The 24,046-nt window shown below is 39.9% G+C and overlaps 3 protein-coding genes across 5 annotated transcripts in view; 2 read left to right on the top strand and 1 right to left on the bottom strand.

Annotated features, from left to right (window-relative positions):
* Positions 1-7: 7 nt before the first annotated feature.
* LOC138947267 (large ribosomal subunit protein mL45-like) lies at positions 8-11,820 on the top strand. The gene is made up of 8 exons (XM_070318708.1): positions 8-80; positions 2,145-2,282; positions 3,257-3,392; positions 5,764-5,828; positions 8,607-8,758; positions 9,067-9,121; positions 9,747-9,896; positions 10,840-11,820. The coding sequence occupies exons 1-8, from the start codon at positions 15-17 to the stop codon at positions 11,119-11,121; spliced, it is 1,044 nt and encodes a 347-aa protein (XP_070174809.1). The 5' UTR covers positions 8-14; the 3' UTR covers positions 11,122-11,820.
* A 1,737-nt stretch (positions 11,821-13,557) lies between these two features.
* On the top strand, positions 13,558-17,699 carry LOC138947271 (NADH dehydrogenase [ubiquinone] 1 alpha subcomplex subunit 8-like). The gene is made up of 3 exons (XM_070318713.1): positions 13,558-13,753; positions 14,450-14,625; positions 16,991-17,699. The coding sequence occupies exons 1-3, from the start codon at positions 13,625-13,627 to the stop codon at positions 17,205-17,207; spliced, it is 522 nt and encodes a 173-aa protein (XP_070174814.1). The 5' UTR covers positions 13,558-13,624; the 3' UTR covers positions 17,208-17,699.
* A 135-nt stretch (positions 17,700-17,834) lies between these two features.
* The window catches only part of LOC138947264 (TRAF3-interacting protein 1-like), a 40,131-nt gene continuing 33,919 nt past the window's right edge, over positions 17,835-24,046 (bottom strand). For all 3 annotated transcript variants that reach the window (XM_070318703.1, XM_070318704.1, XM_070318705.1), the window contains one exon: positions 17,835-23,731. In XM_070318703.1, coding sequence (XP_070174804.1) covers positions 23,575-23,731 — 157 coding nt within the window. In that variant the 3' untranslated portion in view covers positions 17,835-23,574. The remainder of the gene's footprint in view (positions 23,732-24,046) is intronic.

The raw sequence follows: 24,046 nt of genomic DNA, 5'->3' as shown, positions 1-24,046 counted from the left end.
CGCAAATCTCGCGCATGACGTCACGAGCAAGCATGGCGTCTCACATGGTTTTGACTTTGAGGAGATCAGTGGCTTTGCAGGTTCTTTGTCTTTTTTATTTATTTAGACGAGTGGTATTGAGTTTATACGTCAAGAATGGTATCTGTTCGTATATTCATTTTAACTACCGTGAACATGCATGTTCGCCTTGTCTTCTTTCCTAAATGTTTGTGGAAAGTTCTGCGGCTGACATAAGTCTAAAAAGGGTCGTCTGCTTGAGGGGTTGTTTTTGTTGGGTTCGCTCTAGTCTACAGATCATAGAGATGTATTCAGGGGCTGATATCTGCGATATTAGGCCCCCTGATGAGAGGACACCTCCCAAGAAAGGACGCATTGTGTTGTCTCTTGTCTATTTACATGACCGAAGTATAATTGTAATAACAGTAAAAGTTAACACGCCATGGAGGGATTGACACTTTTGCCTTTTGGCTGATTACTGAATTTATAAAGTTGATTTGAGTTCTCGTTACTGGGCTCAGTTAGTGTTATGCACTTCTTATTGTGGACTGAAATATATGGGTCATTCTCAGAAATGGTGGTACAGTGAGAGTGAGAGGGGTGACACATTTGAAAGCACTGATGAAAAAGTAAATTAAAATTATTTCTACCAAGACTTTTTTCATCTGAATCTATTCCTGAGACATTAAAGCATTGTTGTATGTCAATAAAAATGGTTTCTATACGTTGGTGTTGTTTTTGTGTGCTTTTCAATTGCGAAGTTCGGCCGTTTCCGGATCGCCGAAGCGTTACACGACTTTCGTGATCAACAATATGTTCAGTCTCATGGCTAAATGCAAACATGCAAACACCAACAAATTACTGCAATCGACAGTCAGGACTTCAGTATTGGACGTAGCAACACATCTTTGCAAAAACTCACGCTGAATTTGAAGTTAGGGGCTTCGAACAAAAAATTTTGAATGTCGTAACGCATCGTTTCCAGACTCGACGCCCGAACATCGGACAGCAATGTGCTCCATGACTTTGCCACATCACGGCTATTTTTAGCTCTTTGGTGCGCAGGAAGTTCGAACAAGAAAATAGTCCTTTGAATCACAGCCAAATATTCACAGAAAACACCAGAATCATATCATTTGCTGAAACTCATGGCGTCGACTGAAGATGATTTTTACTAAATTGTCGAGCCTGCAAAGCTTTGTCACAAACTTAGACACCGCGGTTGGCGACAATGTAGCGTCGGAAAGATATCGAGTGCAACAGTTTCTCAACGCGCGAAGTTTAGCGGCAACAAAGTAGCCAAGAAGTTCTCGTATCTTCTGATCGTCGATGTTCGACATTCATCAAGTACTTAAAATGGGTAATCTGAACGCAACAGGAACTTTCAACAAATACAGCAAACTCTGACGAATTGTGTTTTGTGTAGTTATTTTGGGTCAGACGGGTTTTGCCGGCAAGAAAGGCCAAACAGTGCAGATTCATGTCTGTCACACAGGAACCGAAAGTGGTTCAAGCATAATTTCGTTTCTGTGTTACGACATTCACCTTAGTCAGTTCCAAATGTAATTTTTTTACCAATATTAGTTGAAGTCCTTACCTTTCATAACTAGAATGTGTTGGGTAGAACACAAAAATACTGCAGAACTGATAAAAAATGCACAAAGGATTGAAGGCTTAGGTGGTTTAAAGTTGGAATTTGGTTTCCATGTTACAACATTCATCACGTAAATACAACACTTTAAAACGTCTCTTATTCAGCAACCAATTACTCTTTTTGTCTAAATTTTGCATTATTATGTATAGCAAACAATAGACTTCATAGTAAAAACAATTATTTTGTATTTCTTGACACTTTATTTTTTACTTTGTATGTAACACTTTGTCCACCATTTCTGAGAATGACCCATATGTGTTAGTTATTTGCCCATTAATTTACTAAGTATGAAGACGTCAGTGACGTGGATATGGACCAATATGTCTGTTATAGCCACATGTGCAGCCTTTGTGAAAATGAAACAAGAAAACATATCCTGATGAAAAAAATCTATGGCTATGGTATGTCAGTTTCTATGCACTATTTGACAATACCATTCTTCTACCACTATAATTTAGTATAAAGATCATCTCTTGCATTTTGTTGCTTTCAGAAAGCATGCTGTCAGTGTGTGGCTGCCACTGGCAGTGGCACTGGGCTGCTAGCCTCTCACATGCAAGTCAGAGGTTTTCCTTCCACCAAGCATTATGATCCCAAGTTCAGGAAGCAAAGAAAAGAAAAGTTTTTCAAGGTGACATCTTGATACATTTCTCTGTCTGTCTGTCTGTCTGTCTGTCTGTCTCTCTCTCTCTCTCTCTCTCTCTCTCTCTCTCTCTCTCTCTCTCTCTCTCTCTCTCTCTCTCTCTCTCTCTCTCTCTCTCTCTCTCTCTCTCTCTCTGTACATGTACAGTCCAACCTGCACTTAGAACCACCTCTCAAAAGCAACCCCCTGCCCACAACTACTACTCTTAAAGATCCCAGACGAGTTTTTGTTATATAAAAGAGCCGTGTGCTTTGTATCTCAGTTGAGCTAATAAGTACCCCTGAGGAAGGCGCACATGCCGAAATATTGGGATAAACAGAACTCGTTTGTTGTTTTCTTTGCCTCCTTCTCTCAATATAATTCACCTTTCCATAGCGACCACCTGTCTATAGCGACCACTTTTGGACGGTCCCTTCGATACATGTAATTAATAGACAGGTTTGACTGTATTTCATATAAGTTCATTAGCGAAGAAAGAACGGGACATGGTAAAAGACGATTTTTGGAAATAACTCTGTCGGGTTTGTGTAGGTTGTGGAAGATGTTATACCCTTGCCAAAACCTTGGACAAACATTGGAGGGGCCATGCGCCAATCACGAGCGAGGGGGGTGTCGGAAACACGTGGACAGGAGCTCATGTTTCAGACACACCCCTTGCTAGTGATTGGCGCATGGTCTCTCCAATGTTTGTCAGAGGTTTTTGCAAGGGTATTTACTCTTCCACAACCCATCCAAACTTGACAGAGTTATTTTCGGAATACGTCTATTGTTTTGAATGGATTTGACAGACACACACACTACAGGAAAAATTATAAGTATAACACTAACAGCAGCACAATAAAAAAATCAAGTTTTAAATTTATACTACAGATAAGAGATTTGAAAGGACATCATCATTCTTTCCTTCCTCACGCTGTTTGAATTCTTTAACAGATAATTTCTTTTCTTTTGTTTGTGTGAAGATTGACCTGCCAGACTTTCAAAAACTGATAAAGGATTCAAAATCAACACCTGATGAATTCCGCATGAAACTGAAGAAAGAGGGCAGACTACCTCCACGCACCTTTCAGGAGCGTCCAATCAACATCTCGAATACAGGTACAGCGGAACCCCCCAAATAAAATGTTCACCCTTTATAAGACCTCCCTCTTTTTTAAGACCCTACTTTTTTTTTTTAGATGTTTTAGGATCGTAACAGTATTAACATCTGTAAATGTACTTCTGTTTTCAGACCTGAATTTGTTTAGGTCTGAAAAATGTGACCCTCCACCACGAAATGAGTCGCATGTCACCTTTGCATGATTTTCATATTTTTACATTTTCCTAAAGAGTTTTTTTATGCTCTATCCAGTGGTGAAAACCGTTTTAGAAAAGAGCGAAAACTGTTTGAGTTATAAGCCTGTGACTAAGGTGACCCTCACACTGTTACCAGACACTCCCCAGACTTATATTAAGCCTAGCGCAGAACCGTGCGAGGTGACATGCGACTCATTTCGTGGTGGAGGGTCACAAATGTGGTTCTACTGTAGGAGAGAACAGATTTTCTGTTCATCATACAAATGGAAACATTTTTTGATGTTTTACAATCAAAGTCTGTTTGTCAAGAATAAGAGAATGGCTGTCCTTGTTTTTTGAGTCACTTGAGAAAAAGTGACTCTATGTAATCGGTCAGTGTTAGTCCGTCTGGCCGGCCGTCCGGCCGTCCGTAGACACCACCTTAACGTTGGACTTTTCTCGGAAACTATCAAAGCGATCGGGCTCATATTTTGTTTAGTCGTGACCTCCAATGACCTCTACACTTTAACGATGGTTTCGTTGACCTTTGACCCTTTTCCAGGTCAGCGTCAAAGGAAAAATTAGACATTTTATATCTTTGACAAAGTATCTCGGAAACTATCAAAGCGATCGGGCTCATATTTTGTTTAGTTGTGACCTCCAATGACCTCTACACTTTAACGATGGTTTCGTTGACCTTTGACCTTTTTCAAGGTCACAGGTCAGCGTCAAAGGAAAAATTAGACATTTTATATCTTTGACAAAGTTCATCGGATGTGATTGAAACTTTGTAGGATTATTCTTTACATCAAAGTATTTACATCTGTAGCCTTTTACGAACGTTATCAGAAAAACAAGGGAGATAACTAGCCTTTTCTGTTCGGCAACACACAACTTAACGTTGGGCTTTTCTCGGAAACTATAAAAGTGACCGGGCTCAAATTTTATGTGAACGTGACTCATTGTGTTGTGAATAGCAATTTCTTCCTGTCCATCTGATGCCTCATATAATATTCAGAACTGCGAAAGTGACTCGATCGAGCGTTTGCTCTTCTTGTTTGTATGAGGGAGGGATCATCTTGAACTTTGTTTCTTTGTTGTGAAGTAAAGAATGGTACATGTAGCTAGGCTAACGTGACCAACCGAGTAAAAGACACATGCCAACAGAATAAGTGTGAGCAATGTTTAACTTTATTTTTTACTGTGAGTGTACGGATTGGTAAAATAAGGTACATGTAGTTGTGAAGTGCGACTAATCTGCAAACGGAATAATAAAAGCACTCGTGTGTGAAAAAAAGTAAATCTAGTGACTACTCAGTGCTGTGAGCAATGTTAGCTACATGCCAAAACTACATTTTTTCCTGATCCACCCAAGTGCACTGGAAAAAGCAGTTTATATATATTTAGAGCACCAATGATACATGTCCGTTTGACAGGCTGTTCATTTTTGTGGTACAGTGGAAAACCCCTTTTGAGACCCCCCAATTTAAGACTTCCTCCTTTTTAAGACCTTGCTTTTTCAGATATTCTGTTTGTAACCTCTGTAAATCTACCACCATTTTAACACCCCCTCCTTTTTAAGACCTTGCTTTTTCAGATATTCTGTTTGTAACCTCTGTAAATCTACCACCATTTTAACACCCCCTCCTTTTTAAGACCTTGCTTTTTCAGATATTCTGTTTGTAACCTCTGTAAATCTACCACCATTTTAACACCCCCTCCTTTTTAAGACCTGATTTTCGCAGATTGTTTGTTTGTTTGTTCGTTCATGGGCTGAAAATCCCACGGCTTTTACGTGTATGACCGTTTTTACCCCGCCATTTAGGCAGCCATACGCCGCTTTCGGAGGAAGCATGCTGGGTATTTTCGTGTTTCTATAACCCACCGAACTCTGACATGGATTACAGGATCGTTTTCGTGCGCACTTGGTCTTGTGCTTGCGTGTACACACGGGGGTGTTCGGACACCGAGGAGAGTCTGCACACAAAGTTGACTCTGAGAAATAAATCTCTCGCCGAACGTGGGGACGAACTCACGCTGACAGCGGCCAACCGGATACAAATCCAGCGCGCGACCGACTGAGCTACATCCCCGCCCGCAGATTGTTTTAAGGTCTTACAATGGGGTTCCACTGTACCATTTTCATTGAATCTGTGGAACTCATTGGTACATCAGTTTTTGTTGTTGGTTGCAGGAGCTATATTTGAGGCATTTATTCCACCAGAAGGGGATGGAAAGTCATCGCTTATTTCCAAAGAGGTAAGTGCATGGTTAAGTTTTGAGAAAACCGAAAGACGCGGAGAAGTAAAATTTACTTCTGAAATATACATACTGTGGAAGGGATAGTTTACAAAGTGGGATAATCGTACAGCATCATAGTTTATTTACTAAGCAAGCACCAGCGTTTACACCATGCGCCAAGCATCTACCATTGGTCATTGAGGCATAACATTGGAAAAGAATTGAATTCAGCTAGTAGAACATCAAGCTTCTGTAATGAGCTTTATGCAAGGAATGAACTAACCGGTCAAATCTGAAATTAGCCTATTGATTGGCAAAATGAATCGGATATTTGAAAGGGGCCCCCGTAGCTCAGTTGGTAGATCATTGGACATGTCACAGGTTTGAATCCAGGCCAGGACGGACATGTCAACTTTATCTGTAGACTCGGAGATGGTATCTACGTCCCACTCCTGTGTCATCCTTATGGCATGTAAAAGACCTCAAACATTCCGCCAGAAGTACAGGTGGCTATTTACCGTTTTTACGCCGTCATTTAGGCAGCAATATGCCCGGCACGGTTGGCCTAGTGGTAAGGCATCCGCCCCGTCATCATACCTAAGATTTTAAAATTGGCAATCTAGTGGCTGCTCCGCCTGGCGTCTGGCATGATGGGGTTAGTGCTAGGACTGGTTGGTCCGGTGTCAGAATAATGTGACTGGGTGAGACACAAAACCTGTGCTGCGACTTCTGTCTTGTGTGTGGCGCACGTTATATGTCAAAGCAGCACCGCCCTGATATGGCCCTTCGTGGTCAGCTGGGCGTTAAGCAAACAAACAAACAAGCAATATGCCGCTTTCGGGGGATATATGCTTGGTATTTTCATGTTTCTATAATGAACTCTGACGTGGATTACAGGACCTTTTCTGTGTGGACTTGGTTTTGTGCTTGCGAGTACACATGAAGGGGGATAATGCACTAGCAGGTCTGCACATTAGTTGACCTGGGAAATCGGAAAAATCTCCACACTTAACCCACCAGGTGCGGCCAAGATTCAAACCCACGACCTTCCACATGGAAGGCCAGCGTCTTATCCAGCAGGCCATTGCGTCTGTTTTTGTTGTTATTGTTGTTGCATTTTTATATTTAGTCAAGTTTTGACTAAATATTTTAACATCGAGGGGGAATCGAAACGAGGGTCGTGGTGTATGTGCGTGCGTGTGTGTGTGTGTGTGTGTAGAGCGATTCAGACTAAACTACTGGACCGATCTTTATGAAATTTGACATGAGAGTTCCTGGGTATGAAATCCCCGAACGTTTTTTTCATTTTTTTGAGTCACTTGAGAAAATGTGACTCTATGTAATCGGTCAGTGTTAGTCTGTCCGGCCGGCCGGCCGTCCGTAGACACCACCTTAACGTTGGACTTTTCTCGGAAACTATCAAAGCGATCGGGCTCATATTTTGTTTAGTCGTGACCTCCAATGACCTCTACACTTTAACGATGGTTTCGTTGACCTTTGACCTTTTTCAAGGTCACAGGTCAGCGTCAAAGGAAAAATTAGACATTTTATATCTTTGACAAAGTTCATCGGATGTGATTGAAACTTTGTAGGATTATTCTTTACATCGAAGTATTTACATCTGTAGCCTTTTACGAACGTTATCAGAAAAACAAGGGAGATAACTAGCCTTTTCTGTTTGGCAACACACAACTTAACGTTGGGCTTTTCTCGGAAACTATAAAAGTGACCGGGCTCAAATTTTATGTGAACGTGACTCATTGTGTTGTGAATAGCAATTTCTTCCTGTCCATCTGATGCCTCATATAATATTCAGAACTGCGAAAGTGACTCGATCGAGCGTTTGCTCTTCTTGTTGATAAATGTCTTTGATGACGTCATATCCGGCTTTTCGTGAAAGTTGAGGCGGCACTGTCACGCCCTCATTTTTCAACCAAATTGGTTCAAATTTTGGTCAAGTAATCTTCGACGAAGCCCGGGGTTCGGTATTGCATTTCAGCTTGGTGGCTTAAAAATTAATTAATGACTTTGGTCATTAAAAATCGGAAAATTGTAAAAAAAAATTAAAATTTATAAAACGATCCAAATTTACGTTTATCTTATTCTCCATCATTTGCTGATTCCAAAAACATATAAATATGTTATATTCGGATTAAAAACAAGCTCTGAAAATTAAATATATAAAAATTATTATTAAAATTAAATTGTCTAAATCAATTTAAAAACACTTTCATCTTATTCCTTGTCGGTTCCTGATTCCAAAAACATATAGATATGATATGTTTGGATTAAAAACACGCTCAGAAAGTTAAAACAAAGAGAGGTACAGAAAAGCGTGCTATCCTTCTTAGCGCAACTACTACCCCGCTCTTCTTGTCAATTTCACTGCCTTTGCCATGAGCGGTGGACTGACGATGCTACGAGTATACGGTCTTGCTGAAAAATGGCAGCTACTTGACTAAATATTGTATTTTCGCCTTACGCGACTTGTTATTACTTTCACTGCAAAATTTGGATTGCTTCCTCCCAGTGGAATGCTAGCAGCAACAAGAGCCACACTACTCAAGTGTGATGTGCATGTTTAGGTGTAACCAGCCACCTGCAATTTCGGAGTTTGGCATGCTTTCCACAGACTTTGCCCAGACCATCTCAACCTGTCTCGGTTTTGCTGTAGAAATCTTGCCTGGTGATGACAGATGTTTGGTTTTCAGTGTCGATCTTTTACTTTGTTTCATGCTGACAGATTGACTAAATGTATTGATTTCGTTTTACACGACTTTTTTCTTCTGATTTCAGGGTGTAAAACAGAAGTACTCAGAGCTTGAGAAGAAAGGAAAGTCTCTCCTAGATCTCCGCAAAGTGCGGAAGTTTGAGGAAGGGTTTGACACCAAGGAGTTTGCTCAGCTTGCCCTGGATATTGTGATAGAGGCACAGGAACTTCTGACAAAGTGAGTCATAGAAGGGCAGTTTAAAGCATTTTATTAAATAATGTACAGTCTTCACATGTTTTCTGGTTTAGGTGATCAAATGAAAGAGTACATTTTTACTTACTACCTTGTACAAATATTGATTTTGAAATGTAATACATTGTATCTGTTTTCATCAGGGTTTCAGACGTGCATATGACAAGTGGGCGTATTTTGTTTACGAAAAACATGCACATGCAATTTTGCGTCTACTATTATACATGCATGTATCAACTTTTGATTACTTTGTGCAGAATGTATTTTCAATTGTGTGCTGTTTTTCATTTCAGCTTGGAGAAAAATCAAGAAAGACTGCATGACCTGGTCACTGAAAAGGCCTTCCCGGTGAGCAATAACATCATGGTACCAGCTAATCAGTGCAGTGTGTGCCTTATAATCATATGCCAAGTCTGTTCATGTAGTGTTGTGCCCATTCACAGAGAGACATGCAAGTGTGACAGGGTGACGCAGTAGACCCCCTTTGTTACAGGCAGTTGGTCTGCATTGATGGTGTTGTCTCCCTGCCAAAGCGTGAGCTATTTATAGTAGCTTGACATTTTTGGTACGTTGGAAGACAGCACACCAGTAAGATGTGGAGTAGCTGTTTGTGATGGGGTCTGGCTTCTGTTGTAACCTTGTGTGGTCTTGGGACCCTAGGCGTACCCTTGGCTGCTCTCACATTCTCAACCCTGTTTGACTGGTTTACCTCCAAAGTAAATGTGCTTTTTGCACTCAGTTACACAAGCATCAGCACAGTGGTTGGTACTGAGGGCTACCATTCAATCCGACTCCCCTCGTCCCCCTGCCCTCCCCCATCTCCCCTTGTCCCCATAACCCCTCTCCCCCCTTTCACCACTCCCTCCTTCCACCCCTGCCCCTTCCCCCACCACCCTTACAAATTCAGATTAAAGCAAGCTTAAGTCAGACTTAACTTTGATGCTGTGCTGTAACTTTTGTTCACATTTTGCAGGAGATGGTTCATGGCCTGGACACCAAGACGATTCGCTGGCAGTTTGTGCAGTCCATCGAGTCACCTCGCACGGTTCATGTCAGGACCACAGAAATGCTCAGCAAGGACAACCTGTATGCGCAGGTTACAGTCAGATTGCACACACAACAGGTATTCTGCTTTGAGGCATTTGATTACATTTTTGTTTTTAAATGTTTTATTTATTTACATTTGATAACAAAAATTGTAACTGCATTTGTTGCGGCTCTCCTGTGACCATGGTTAATATGATGTTGGGACCAGACCGAAAGACATCAAAAGTGACACCTCTTGCTTTGTTCTTTTAAGTGAATATATTAAGTACTAGATGATTACCCGCTTCGCCGGGAAGAAGTAGAGCCGAATACCAGGCTGCGCCTGTGACCCGGGTACAAACGCGCAAAACACTGAAGACCTTCTAAAAATAGTAACGTGCAGTGACCTTCTAAAAATAGTAACGTAGTAACAGGAATATGGATTGACGCCACACGGAGGAAGGGAGATAATCGCGGCTGAAAACACTGGAGAAGATAAGGAAGAGTTACTGGTAGTGGATCCCGACAACAAAAAACAAAAAACAAAAACAAAATCGGTTCAGCGAGCACAGCGCTGCGCGCTGAGAGCACGTGTTAAAATATCTCACCGATGAGGTTCTGTCCGGGGTGTAGCTGAATACGGTGTCCAAATTTGAAAAAGATCCACCGAGAACTTTGGCCGTGCATCGCGAACAGACAGACAGACAGACAGACAGACACTAGTCGTATATATATATAGATGAAACTTTTTAGAAATAAGCTTTTGCATTGCAGACATGTTTTCATTACTACAATGTAAGAACTAAGCCTAGTTGCAAAGTTTGTATTGCTGTTTTGGTGAACGGAAACAAGTGTGAAGGCAGAAAATGCAACATTTACTGCAATTTTTTTGCTTGAGGAGGTCATGTTGGTCGCTTTGAAATATGTAAATTAAGTTCCCATTAATTTGAAAACCATAAGTTGCTGCTGTGAAAATTTGAAAAAAAAACCCCTAAAAACTACAGAATCATTTGACATAAACGATTTTCCTCTCTCCACAGATACTAGCTGTGTATGATCGGTTTGGGCGGCTGATGTATGGAGATCCTGAACAACATCGTGATGTCCTGGAATACGTCGTCTTGGAGAAACACATCGCCAACGAGTACGGCCAGTGGCGCATACACGGCAAGATCATTCCCGACTGGATGCCTTCTCGAGGCGTGTTGCACAAAACTTATGTCAAACCGGAGTTTGATCCTTTGCCTGAACTGGAGGAGGAGGAGAAGGAGGAAAAGAAGACGGAGAGTTCTGGGGAGAGCAGTGGTTTAGCAACGGCATAACTCTGGTCTAGGCTTTGAGTTATTGTGTGTGTGATGTTCAAACAAGATTGGCTGTTGTTTAGTGTGTGTGTGTGTGTGTGTGGAGGGGGGGGGGCTATAGGTGTGAGTGTGTCAGTGTATCACTGAATGGGGAGTGTGTGTGGATGTGAGTGCGTTGATGATAGTTATAATTGAGTCTGAAAAATGGAATGAGCGACTACTGATCTTTCCAAAGACAAGTAATGAAAACTATGCAATGTAGAAGCAAGGATACATTGACAAATAAACTGCATCTTTCAGCAAGCTCTCATGGTCAGTTTTTACTGTGTCACAAATAGTTTCTTATGTGGAGGATGCGGGTGTGTATGTGACTGTAACATATAGCAGTGGCTGCAACACATTAGACAAGACTGACTCTTGTGTCGTTTGAAATGTATGCTTGATGAAAACCATAAAAGCAAGGATTCACATTGACAAATAAATGTATTCCCTCAACACTGAGCCAGCCAGCATGGTCTTCAGTTTTCACTGTGTTTGTTAAATGGAAGCTAGCCTGTACAGTACTTTTATTTTATCCTCCTGTTCGGTTTGTCCGTTTTTAATTGCAGCCCCAGTTTCTTAAAATCAGCACTTTACTTACACATATATATGGGTTATTCTCCAGAGCGGTGTGCCAGTGGAAACCATGTTACGAAGGTGATATTTCTGTACTTAATTCAATCCTTGGCCTTAGAAATACTTTCACAATTTGTTTGTCTACATTCAGTAAATAACAAGGGTGTCAAAGTACATCACCTTCATAACATGGAGACCAAAGGTTGTGACATGGGATTTGAATATCAACAATTTAAAAAAAAAAGACAAACATCGATCTATGTTTTTTTTGTATGTCTGTATCATTGTCTAACTGGAAAAGGGTAAAGAGAATATGCTCTAGTTGCCATTTAATATAGGTTATACTCATTTAGAGGACTGAAAATGCATGTCACAAAATAGTACTCAACTCTGGAGAATGACCCACATACCAATACATACAAGAACAAACATCTGCTCCCGCAGTGGGGCACTGCGGTTATGAAATTAAAGGCCCCTCCTGTTTTTGGAATCGCAGGAGCTTTCTAGTTTGCTGTTAGGTAGATTTTTGGTTCCTCTTTCCTGTCATGCTCTCTTTTTCTTCATGAATTCTTTTCTTTTTTCTGCCTTCTTGCTCATTCACCTGTATTTTTTCCAAAAATCTCTTCTCTTGCCGCTTGTCTCGCGATTCATGTATAGTTTAATCTGTTAGTGTTCTGATGTAAGTCCAGCAGTAGATAGGTTAAGCCTATTTTAACATACTGGAAACTGGTAATCTTCCAGTAGGTATTAATTTAGTTTTACTAAAGCCTGCTGGGACACAAGTAATGGGTTAGTGCATTTGTAAACAGGAATCGCTTGACAAGTGGCCCCCTTCATCCCCCCCTTCCTCGTCCTGATATGGCTCTGCGTAGTCGGCTGGACGTTAAGCAACAAATAAACAAACAAACAACAGGCATGGGAATTGAAAATTGTAAAAAAGGCGGAAAATTTATAACTGAAGACGCGAAGCGTCAAGTCGACGGCGCGAAGCGCCTAGTCTTACTAGGGGGGTCCGGGGGCATGCTCCCCCGGAAAAATTTTTCTCCAAAGAACCCAGATGGTGCAATCTGGTGTCATCTGAGCTCCAAGTTTGCCATCAAATTCTGTTTTTAGAATCAGAGTTTTTAGTACAAAAATGTACCAATTTTTGCTTTTTTGAAGAACAAAAATATATACATGTATTATATGGTTTAAATTTGTAAAAAAAAAAATTGATCTGTTGAGACAAACAGGAAAATGTAACTTGTAACACAATCTGTGCAATCTGGTTTACTTTCAAACATAAAAGTTCAATAACTGAGGCGGGCGGTAGCAGTGCGTGAACAAAGTACGGAAAGTTTTCGCGGGCTTTTGCGCAAAGGCCAAAGTAACCGGTGCCTTTTTTGTGTGCCTCCCCCCTTTATTTTTTCGGCGGACACTTTTGCATTTTCGGCGGAACAAAAAAAAAAATCGGCGGAAATCCGCCGTTCGGCGGACAATTCCCATGCCTGAAACAAACAAACATCTGCCCAGAAAAATATGCACCTAATTTACTAATAAAATCATCCCTCATAGATTATAAATGTGAGGTCGATCTTACACATGCATACACACACACACACACACACACAAATAATATTTTTGATTCTTGACACCATGCAAGCACACACACCAATGTGCACACAAACACAACATGCGTTTCTTTTTCTTTTTTTTAAATCTGTAATTTAACCATCATTTCATCCGAACTCAAACCCGCTCTATGCCAATTCATGAGATATACGCCCACAGATACTATTTTATTTTATCCACTTTTTTTCCGGGCATAGTTTTCACCATAATCCACTGATTGGTAAGGGAGACAAGCAACAAAATTTCCGGTGTGCAGCCAAGGTCAATTTGGGTTCCGAGTCGCCGACCAGACTGCAGAATGGCGTTCACAAATGAGGACTATTTACCTAGTAAAGAAGAACTGACTGTGCCTGAGCTAGAACTGACATCTTCAGTACTTCGTGCTGGAGCGCATCACTTCGGAAAATACTGTGATAAACAATGCAAGGTGAGACGGATCGAGCTAAACGAAGCACAGTTGCAGACTTTAACTGACTTTTACGAGTATAAACAAGAAAGAGTGGATGTAAAAATATAAGATTGAAGTTAGAATACACACGCAGCCTTGAACGAATAGCACATTCACACACACACACACACACACACACATACACACACACACACACACACACACACACACACACACACACACATACACATACAGAGGATAGCAGTTAGGCTAGACCAATTCAGCAAAAAAAAACCAAATGTTTAAATGAAGGTGTAATTTTATTAGAATTTTGTTTAGATGAGCAATTAGAGCACACATTGATTACTGTCCACGATTAGAACACACACACACAGAAAATCACACACAGAGGAAAGGAAAAATGTGATTAGTTGTAATTTATATGCAGTACATATTCATGTACATTAGTAGGCTATTCGTTTTTGTAATGATTATATATATGTAATTTATATGCAGTAGCCTACATCATGTACATGTAGGCTATTCGTTTTTGTTCTGTTTTCAAGACGAATTTTTTTCTAATGTAGTTGTTTTAACTGTGCTCGAAAGTGTTCGTAAGAAGTCACAGACTCATTTGGAAATTAAATGTGAACATTTATTTTTACTCTTTTTTTTCTCATCAAATTTCATTTCTCTGTCTTTGTCCCACACCCCCCTCTCTTTTTGTGTGTGCAGGAGTTCATGCTGTGTGTCTCTGAAGACCCAGATCCACGTAAATGTATCCCCGAGGGAAAGGAGGTCACACGATGCGGCTTTGAGTTCTTCGGCAAGGTCAAGCAGAACTGTTTCACAGAGTTCACCAAGTATTTTGAGTGTATCGACCACTCTGATAGACAGATGTCTTTGAAAAAGTAAGTATAGAAAGCTTTTTAGTTTGTGACAAAGTGATTAAATTAGAAGTTAATTAGGATATGGCGTAAATGTGTGTGTTTTTGCTTGAGTGTGTGTGTGTATGAGGCTAGTGATGGTTGCGGGAAAGGGGTTGGGATGACGGAAATTTTATATATATATATATATATATTCGTAGGATATTTTTTTAAGGATTGGGTAACTAAATGGATTGAAAACAGAAAAGGTCGTATTAGGCCCACCAAAAAAAGTTGTATGTTTATGGTCACCCGACACTACCTAGTTTTTTCCCGCCAACCCTAGACTTTTTTTTATTGCATTTGTAAAAAATAAAAGGAAGGAAAAAAAGCGTCAAAACAAAAGTAACAGACGGCAGACAACACAAGGGGGATAACCCCGTATCCCTTTTGTCTCATTTGTTTTGTAATGTGTTGTCTTTCTCTTTGTATAGTAAGTCCAGTCTCTTTGCGTCACTGTATAGTTATTTTCTACCCTGACAAAAAATATCAAAAAAATCCCTACCTACCTACTCTATTTTTTGTAGCCATGATACCAGAAACATACAACTTTTTTTTTGGGCCTTGGGATCAAGTGTGGGTCAATTAGTAAGAAATCAAAATTATAAAAATGTAAGGCCTAAAAAAAAAAATAGGTGTGGTTACGGTAACCTGACCTACCCTATTTTTAGGGGCCGACCCTATAACTTTTTATTACATTTGTCAAAAACAAAAACAAAAAACACACACAAGTAAAAGAGTGCAGAAAACGCAATGAAAGCGAAAGCGCCCGAGTCGCACACTTATTTCCCTGTCAAGTAGGTTTAATTTGTACACATTAGAAAAAAAATTTAAAAAAAAAAAGTGATTGCCTACCTTCCTACCCTATTTTTTGGCTATGTTACCGTAACCACACCTATTTTTTGTTGTTGGCCTAATGAAGCTAGAACAGCAAATATTTTATTCTAGATTCACATCCATTGGACCTCACTTTATAATGATTTGCGATACCGATATATTTGCACAGCCTGGTGGTGACCTTACGATTAATTTTTTGCTGCTGATATGTTGAAGTCACAGAGACTTTATTTTCCAAATTCTTTGTCACTTCCTCGGGAGACATGCACAAGTGACAGAATATTTGCGTGAAGCCATTATTCACGTTATGAAGTTTTTTCAAACTTTGTTTGGCTTTTGATGTCAAATATTTCAAAAAGAGATGTTTTCAAAACAATCCATATTGTTTGTCTTTGAGACAAGTTCGACAAAATCTGGTCTTAAAAAGGATAAAGGTAGTCGTAAATGGGGTGAGATTTACAAAGGCTATTAATGAAAATATGAGAAAACAGAATCTAAAATTGGGGGTGATCCCAACGGGGGGTGGGCGGGGTGTGCCACTGTGATGCCTGACAGATGGTGGATTGTATTTAACCATTTGCTTTTCTTGTTTCGAATTAATTTTGTTATAAATAAGAAACGGCTATATCAAACTGCTGAATTAAGTAAGGCAACAAAAAAAAGAGGTCTGTTTACGGTAACATAGGCCAAAAAAATAGGGTCGGTAGGTCGGTTTTTTTTTGGTTTTTTTCTCCCAAAAAACCATATTTTTACGTTATTTTGCCAAAAAAAACAAGATTTTTTTTTTTTTTCCCCAAATGCCAAAAAAAAGTCTAGGGTCGTGCGAAAAAACTAGGGTCGGTCGGGTTACCGTAAACAGACCTATCTTTTTTTTGGCCTAAGCAAAATATTCACACACTGCACAGGAAGCAGTTTGGTTGAAGATGTTTGGTTTGTGTCCAATGTAAAACAGGCATGGGAATTGAAAAAATCAAAAAGGCTGAAAATATTTAAGTCAAATAGCAAAGTCAACGGCACAAAGCGCCTAGCCTTACTAGGGGGGTCAGGGGGCATGCCCCCTCGTAATTTTGTTCTCACCAAAGAACCCAAATGGTGCAATTTGGTGTCATCTGAGCTCCAAGTTTGCAATTAAATTTAAATTCAGTTTTTAGAACCATTTCTGCCTCCCCCCATTTATTTTTTTGGCAGACACTTTTACTTTTTCGGTGGAGCAAAAAACAAAATCGGCGGAAATTTGCCTTTCGGCGGACAATTCCCATGCCTGGTAAAAGCCCGGACTGATCTGTGGTGGTGTATACATGTGTCAGTTTACACGGGAGGGACTACAATGCAGTAGTGAGTACAGTGGAACCCTCTTTTAAGACCTCAACAAATCTGAGAAAATGGGGGTACATTTACAGAGGTTAAGAACAGAATGTCTCAAAAAACAAGGTCTTAAAAAGGAGGGAGTCTTAAATTTGAGGGGGTCCTTAAAAAGGTGGGTTCCACTTGAACATGATCTTGTGCTTTCCAGCTGCCGCCCGCCTCAGTCGCTGTTTGACGAATGCATGAAGAACAAGCTCGGACAGGATCGACCTTTCCTGGGCTACTTTTCCTCGCCTCGCATTCACGTCACCGAACGACCCAAGCCTCAGCTTACTCCTCACAAATTGCCGGAGAGAATTCCCGACCCCCCAGACTTCAAGAATTCTCCTGACCCAGAGCACAAGTTCTCCCCTTACGGAGTTTAAACCTACTCTAGGTCTAGCTAGCTAGTGCGTGTGGTGAAGATTTTGGATGGACAGCCTCTACTACTGTAATATAGTGTTGCTGCATTTTCTGTTTGAGATTGGGCAAGATTTCATGTTCAGAACACTTACTGGTTGCAGACATGTTTCAGTTCTGTGCAGAAAAAAACATCATAGAATTTAGAACATACAACATACATGTATTCAACTTCTTGCCCAAAATAGAAAAAGAAAAAAAGCTGTCAAAGTAAGCGGAATTTAAACCATTTACTGTATGTGTGCTATCTGGGAGCTGCTAGTTAATAATTGTGTTGGACTGTTATAGTTCATTGTGTTTACCAAGAACCAGGAGCGTAATTATTTAAGTACACTGAAACTTTGTCACTCATGGGAAGGTAACTGTCTTTGCTGATAGTGCATTATTATGACAAGAATGCAGTTTGCAGATGTCGTTTCCCTGTATTACATCAAGCAATAAACATAGAAAGAATGACATTGTGGCCATATCTTGTTTGTTCACACACGCACACATACACACACGCTGGCACTCGCACATACATGCACACACATACACTGAGCCACACACATATTTTCCTCTTGCATGCCTATCTTTCAGAATCACTTCACTCATTTATTCATGTTTCTTTTTTTTTATTTCCCCTTCAGATTCTCAAATAAATATATCAGACCTTTTGCAAGTTAGAGAGCATTGCTGCAGAACATGACAGCATGTAAAAAAGGATTCTGAGGCAGAGATCAGATGATGAAAATGAAATATGAAATTCTAGTACATTAGAGAACTTTTTCCAAACCATAACAATTATAAAAACTTACTTTCGACTAACATAAATCTTTGTTGTTGATGTCTTCTTTCTTATGGAATACACTGTTCACATGTCAAAGGTTGTCACTCAGAATAGTTTTCAATCCATCCACTAGTAAAAGAAGACATTGTTAGCTCAAAAGAATGTCTGAAACTTCCGAACTCTTCTAAACTGTTCCCAAATGTTTTCCACTTGCAAACCTGGAGGCACGGTGATTTTTCTCACAGAGTTAAGTATACTGAGAATTAGTCTGAATTTTATCAGCGAACTCTTCAAACTCAATCAATTACTGAGTTTTACAGGCAAAACAACTCTGACGTGGTTTTATAGGTCACAATAGGATTTTCTTAAAATCTCATCAATAATTTTTTTAAAAGATGAAGCTTTGCGTGAGATTACTGCAGATTTACAACACACTTATGCAAAGGTGAGCCAAATGGCCAGCAAAAATGACAAGAGATGACAGATGACGCATGTTGAAACATAATGATACAGGACATGTAAAACCAGAAAAGACAAATATCCCTGGGAAAGATGGTTGGATTTCATTCCTGATCTTGCAACACCATAAGCTAAGTCAATCCCCCAGTAAATATACTGTTTCTTTTGTACAGGGGTACCTGTGATGAAAGGACACCCTTGAGACCAAAACAGTGTCCATGCACTGTAAGTGTCCTCTCATTCTTTCTTTATTTGGTGTTTAACGTCATTTTCAACCACGAAGGTTATATCGCGACGGGGAAATGGGATAGAGCCACTTGTTAATTGTTTCTTGTTCACAAAAGCACTAATCAAAAATTTGCTCCAGGGGCTTGCAACGTAGTACAATATATGACCTTACTGGGAGAATGCAAGTTTTCCAGTACAAAGGACTTAACATTTCTTACATACTGCTTGACTAAAATCTGTACAAACATTGACTATATTCTATACAAGAAACACTTAACAAGGGTAAAAAGAGAAACAGAATCCGTTAGTCGCCTCTTACGACATGCTGGGGAGCATCGGGTAAATTCTTCCCCCTAACTGGGGGGTAGTGTCCTCTCAACACAGATATACTTTTAGTCAAGGTGTGTGGACCAAGAAAGTGTCCTTTGCAGACCTGTGCACACTCAAAAATCTCATCAGTAGTAAACAAACCAAATTTCAGTAGTTTTTAAAATGTTTCAGTAGTAAGCTGTAAGTTCAAGACATAATTCTGCTCACAAAGCACACAAACTGTAACACTATGACGCAGTAGAAAGGGAATTACGTATAGGTCTCCTTTGCAGTTTGCTGCATTTTACGATCTCAAGGTTGTCTTGAGAATAACTGGACTTCCAGCACTGTTGTGCCGTTTTCTTCTTCTTTGGTGACAGAGCTGGTGTCTCCTCTTCACTATCTGAATCTCGCACTCTTTTTTTCCTTGTCCATGTTTCACTTCAATCACAAGTTGCCACGCAGACGCTGGACGAACTAAGTCTAATCTTGAACGAAGACTCAATGCTGAGAACACGCGTGCTTCCGGTAAATCGGAAAACATCTTTTCAGCGCAACAGCCAACTAATTGGTCAAAACATCTTAAAACAGGAAAAAAGTACAAACATTTATTTTTGAGTAATTCTGCATATAAAAATCGGAGAAATTACGGAGAAACTGTAGATGTGCACAGGTCTGCCTTTGTAAAGAAATGTTCCCTCATCGGAGGGGTACCGACACCACTGTTAACACTGTACTGCTACATGACTAGTGGTACCCGCCATGAACAGCAGAGGACACCTTCCAATAAAGGACAACTTCAGTTCTTTTGTCTATCATCTTGACCTGTCATGGAAGGACACTTGTCATGCAGGGACAATACAGTGTTCTAGATGGTCGAACGTGTAGCAAAGACCTGTACGTGTACGTGTAGATATTGCGTCATCCGTGACTCATTTGTTTCTCCAATGTTCCAAATGCATAGCCATACGTTGTTTTGCTCCCACCAAGACTGCAGATCTTGGCAAACGCGGGACATAAAAACTAGATTTGATGACGTTACCCGTACACGTTCCCGTAAAAGTGTGGATCTAACTGTAGCAGAGTATTTACATGAGACGTGATGGTGCGTACATTCAGGTTTTGTCAGTTTTCACATAAGATCCAAAACTGTAACACCAAGATCAAAATACATGTTTCTTTATGATTGTAAAACACACAGTCAATGCAAAATGTTCCCTGACAAACTCAGAAACTGTCGGTAAAAAGCATAAATAGAGCAAAAGACAAGTACAAAACTATGACTATGAAGCGGCCACTATTTGAATGGAACATTACCCATGCCATAAAACTGAGTATAACCAAAGCATACTTTATCAGATGGCATGGAAGTTTGAAAACAAACATTAGATAAAGCAAGCCATTTAAACCTGGCTTTCTACTTCTACTTTTTGTGTGTGTATTTTCTGAAAGGTATATATATGTATGGCAATTTGAAACTTGAATGTGGAATAAATAAACAATTCATACATATTAATTAATAACTGCTTCATAATGAGCTCAGAATGTTTCATTTGAACTGGCCTTAACATCGACTGTGCAAAATAAGAGCCTGACGGTATACTATGTATTTAGCATCTTATGAAATAAAAACCTTTGTGATACATGTACATGTATTTTCACTGACATGGAAAATTACACAAGAAAAAATGACTGGTAAAAGACCAAAATTAATCGTATCTGGTGTTAAAAACATGAAACACAGCAAAATTGTCCTCTACCCTTTCTGTTTACGGGTATATCCCCATTCAAACCTAACCCTGAATCCACAACAAACAGAGAAAGAATGCCTGACAGCAAAAGTTCTAAGAATCAGCAGAACAAACTTGAATGGAGAATATTATTCATGCTCAAAACTCATAAAAAATAATGTAGTACACGTACAAACATTTTCTTCCTTTGTACAATACCTAAAAGTAAGTACTTTGTCATGGTAAACACTACAAAGAACGTAAAACTCAATGTACATATGCATACGAATTGAATTAATCTTTTCGTTATTAAAAACACGACGGAACCCACACACACATACATTAACACACACACAACACACAGATTTAACATTCACGTCAAAGAGTCCAATTCAATTTTAACATCGCTGCCATACAAATTTGCTCAAATCCATGCGCTTTATATATTTCTTTTTTTCTGTATCTCTCTCCTCTTTTTCTCTGTCTCTCTCCTTTCACCCTTCTTGTTGTCCCCCTCCAGAAATGTGCTTTTCACACAGACATTCTCTTTATTACACACACACACACACACACACACACACACACACCTTAACAGTGTAAACACAATGAACAAAAACAATGCTGACATAAGCATTTCACAATAAAATACTTGGACCTTATTGACTTTTTCTGCAAAAAAGGACTGGGTTGAAGTACATGTATCACAGATGTATTTCAGTCAGATCAAGTCGGTCCATCTGTACAAAGATCTTCATGTTCTTTGTGGGGTACATAATCATAAACAATAAATCATCACCTCATCAAAGTCCATGCCCAAATTGGATTTCCAAGAGCAAAAACAAAAAAAAGGTATTCAGTACTCGACACTCAAAAACAAAGTAACAATTGTATGCATCACATGCATTTTTTTTCATTCACTCCTAAAAATTTCTCATATTCACAAAGTTGGGGAAATAGAGATTTAAATTTTAGTGGTGAAGATCTGAGAGTTGGTCTTATTTCAAGTGGTTATACATCACAATCAAATGCCTGTCTATAAGCAGTTTCTATCAGAAACTTTGTAAAGACACTAAAATACCATTTTTTCCAGTGATACCTGCCACTTATGAAGCCTATGATGAAAGGACATTTCTAACCCCCCAAAACCAAAGAGTAAATCCTCTTGGTCTTAATAATACCCATTTGACCAACATTTCTCTTTCATGATAGCAGAAGAGCAAATGGTAACTGTGCATGAGGAAGAGATAACATGAAGACCTCTGGGTCTAAACTGTAGTACATTACCCAATATTGACGGACTGTGTGATGATATCTTCTGCTATGGTCTGTTGAGACAGTGATATCAAAATCAAGACCGGAGGTCGAGATTTTGATATCACTGTCGAAACAGACCAATAGCAGAAGATATCATCACACAGTCAGTCAATGTTAGATATATTGCTAATTCTCTGGACATTTTGTATTTACTGTAAAGAAATTACAAAAGTATTTGTCTCAGTTTTGGCTGTTCCATATCCCTCCCTCTGATTATTATTTCTTTTTGTTCACTCTTTTCTTGTACTTTTCAGTATTTCAAAATGTCTTTTCTTTCAAAAAGTCTTTAGTCACTTACTCAACTAAATTCTGGGATAATTACATTTTCATATATATTTGGTTTTTTTTAAATTTAGGTGTTTTTGTTTTTGAAGTGGGGAAGCAATAAAGAGGTCGTTTATATCAAAACTGATATCGACGGAAATGTCGTCGATATCACTTTTGCACTGAGCTCAGTTTTGCCCAATTGACCAATGGAAATCCACGTAACATATGAAATAGCAGTATTGATATGTCCAGCCAACTATAGTCACCTCCATGTTTACGCGAGAACAGTATTTTTGGAGTATTTCTACTTTCATGACAGTAAACTTCATTCGAATATGAATCATGGGGCAGTCTCCCTAGTGTCTTCTTATGCATGATCCACTGCACTGGATGAAAAGATACATGGCTCTCCTCCCTCAAGTTGAACAAAAATAATCTTGCATTCCCCACCAGGGGTCCTGATTTGGCCTATTATGGTCCGCTGGACCCGAAAAGCAACAGCAAATAAATAAATAAATTCCCCACCACTATAGCTGTGTACAGCATGTTGAATGTTCCCCTCCCACCATGGTTAAGAGCCACAAAGCCAGAAAATCTGATATCCTGGTACTGAAAAAAATGGTTCCAATTTGGAACAGTGGAACCCTCCTTATAAGACCTTCTTCTTCTTCTGCGTTCGTGGGCTGAAACTCCCACGTACACTCGTGTTTTTTGCACGAGTGGAATTTTACGTGTATGACCGTTTTTTACCCCGCCATTTAGGCAGCCATACGCCGTTTTCGGAGGAAGCATGCTGGGTATTTTCGTGTTTCTATAACCCACCGAACTCTGACATGGATTACAGGATCTTTTTCGTGCGCACTTGGTCTTGTGCTTGCGTGTACACACGGGGGTGTTCGGACACCGTGGAGAGTCTGCACACAAAGTTGACTCTGAGAAATAAATCTCTCGCCGAATGTGGGGACGAACTCACGCTGACAGCGGCCAACTGGATACAAATCCAGCGCGCTTCCGACCGAGCTACATCCCCGCCCTTATAAGACCTTCAAAAATCTGAGAAAATTGGGTCTTAAAAAGGAGGGAGTCTTAAAATAGGGGTAACTTTACAGAGGTTATGAACAGAAAGTCAGAGAAAAAAAAGTCTTAAAAAGGAGGGAGTCTTAAATTGGGGGGTCTTAAAAGGGGGGTTCTACTGTAGCAGGCATTTGACAGTGATGTAGATACCACAAGTGTTAAGCGTTGGAGTTCTAGGCATTATCATGAGTGAGCGATACTCTGCAACATCTTCTGAATACGCTGGTCGTTGCGGATGATGTTGGCCTTGGATGCTGCGATGAGGTCCAGCTGGTCCGTAATGCCCCGTTCAACTTCCGTCAACTGAGCTTTCAGCGGCTCAATGGCACGGTCAGTGACACTGAAGAGAGAAAGAAATTAAGAGTTCAAATCAACCAGGTTATGGATAAGAGAAAAATTCCCCAGACAGGGAAAGCCATACACACACACACACGCACGCACAAACACACATTTGCCTCAACCTGCAAGCACACCTACACAGAGAGCTGACAATAAATCTCGACATATTCTGTTTTTCCTGGATATTCCTGCCTTCCTTGGTCTTTGATCAACCCGCACGTCTCTTTCCTTCCCTCCTAACAAACACACACACACACACACACACACACACACACACACATACACACACATTCAAACACACAAACACACACACACA

This window comes from Littorina saxatilis, linkage group LG14 (genome assembly GCF_037325665.1).
Source record: "Littorina saxatilis isolate snail1 linkage group LG14, US_GU_Lsax_2.0, whole genome shotgun sequence".
Taxonomy (NCBI): domain Eukaryota; kingdom Metazoa; phylum Mollusca; class Gastropoda; order Littorinimorpha; family Littorinidae; genus Littorina; species Littorina saxatilis.
Note: the sequence above shows the minus strand (reverse complement) of the source record. Positions and strands in the feature narration are given on the sequence as shown.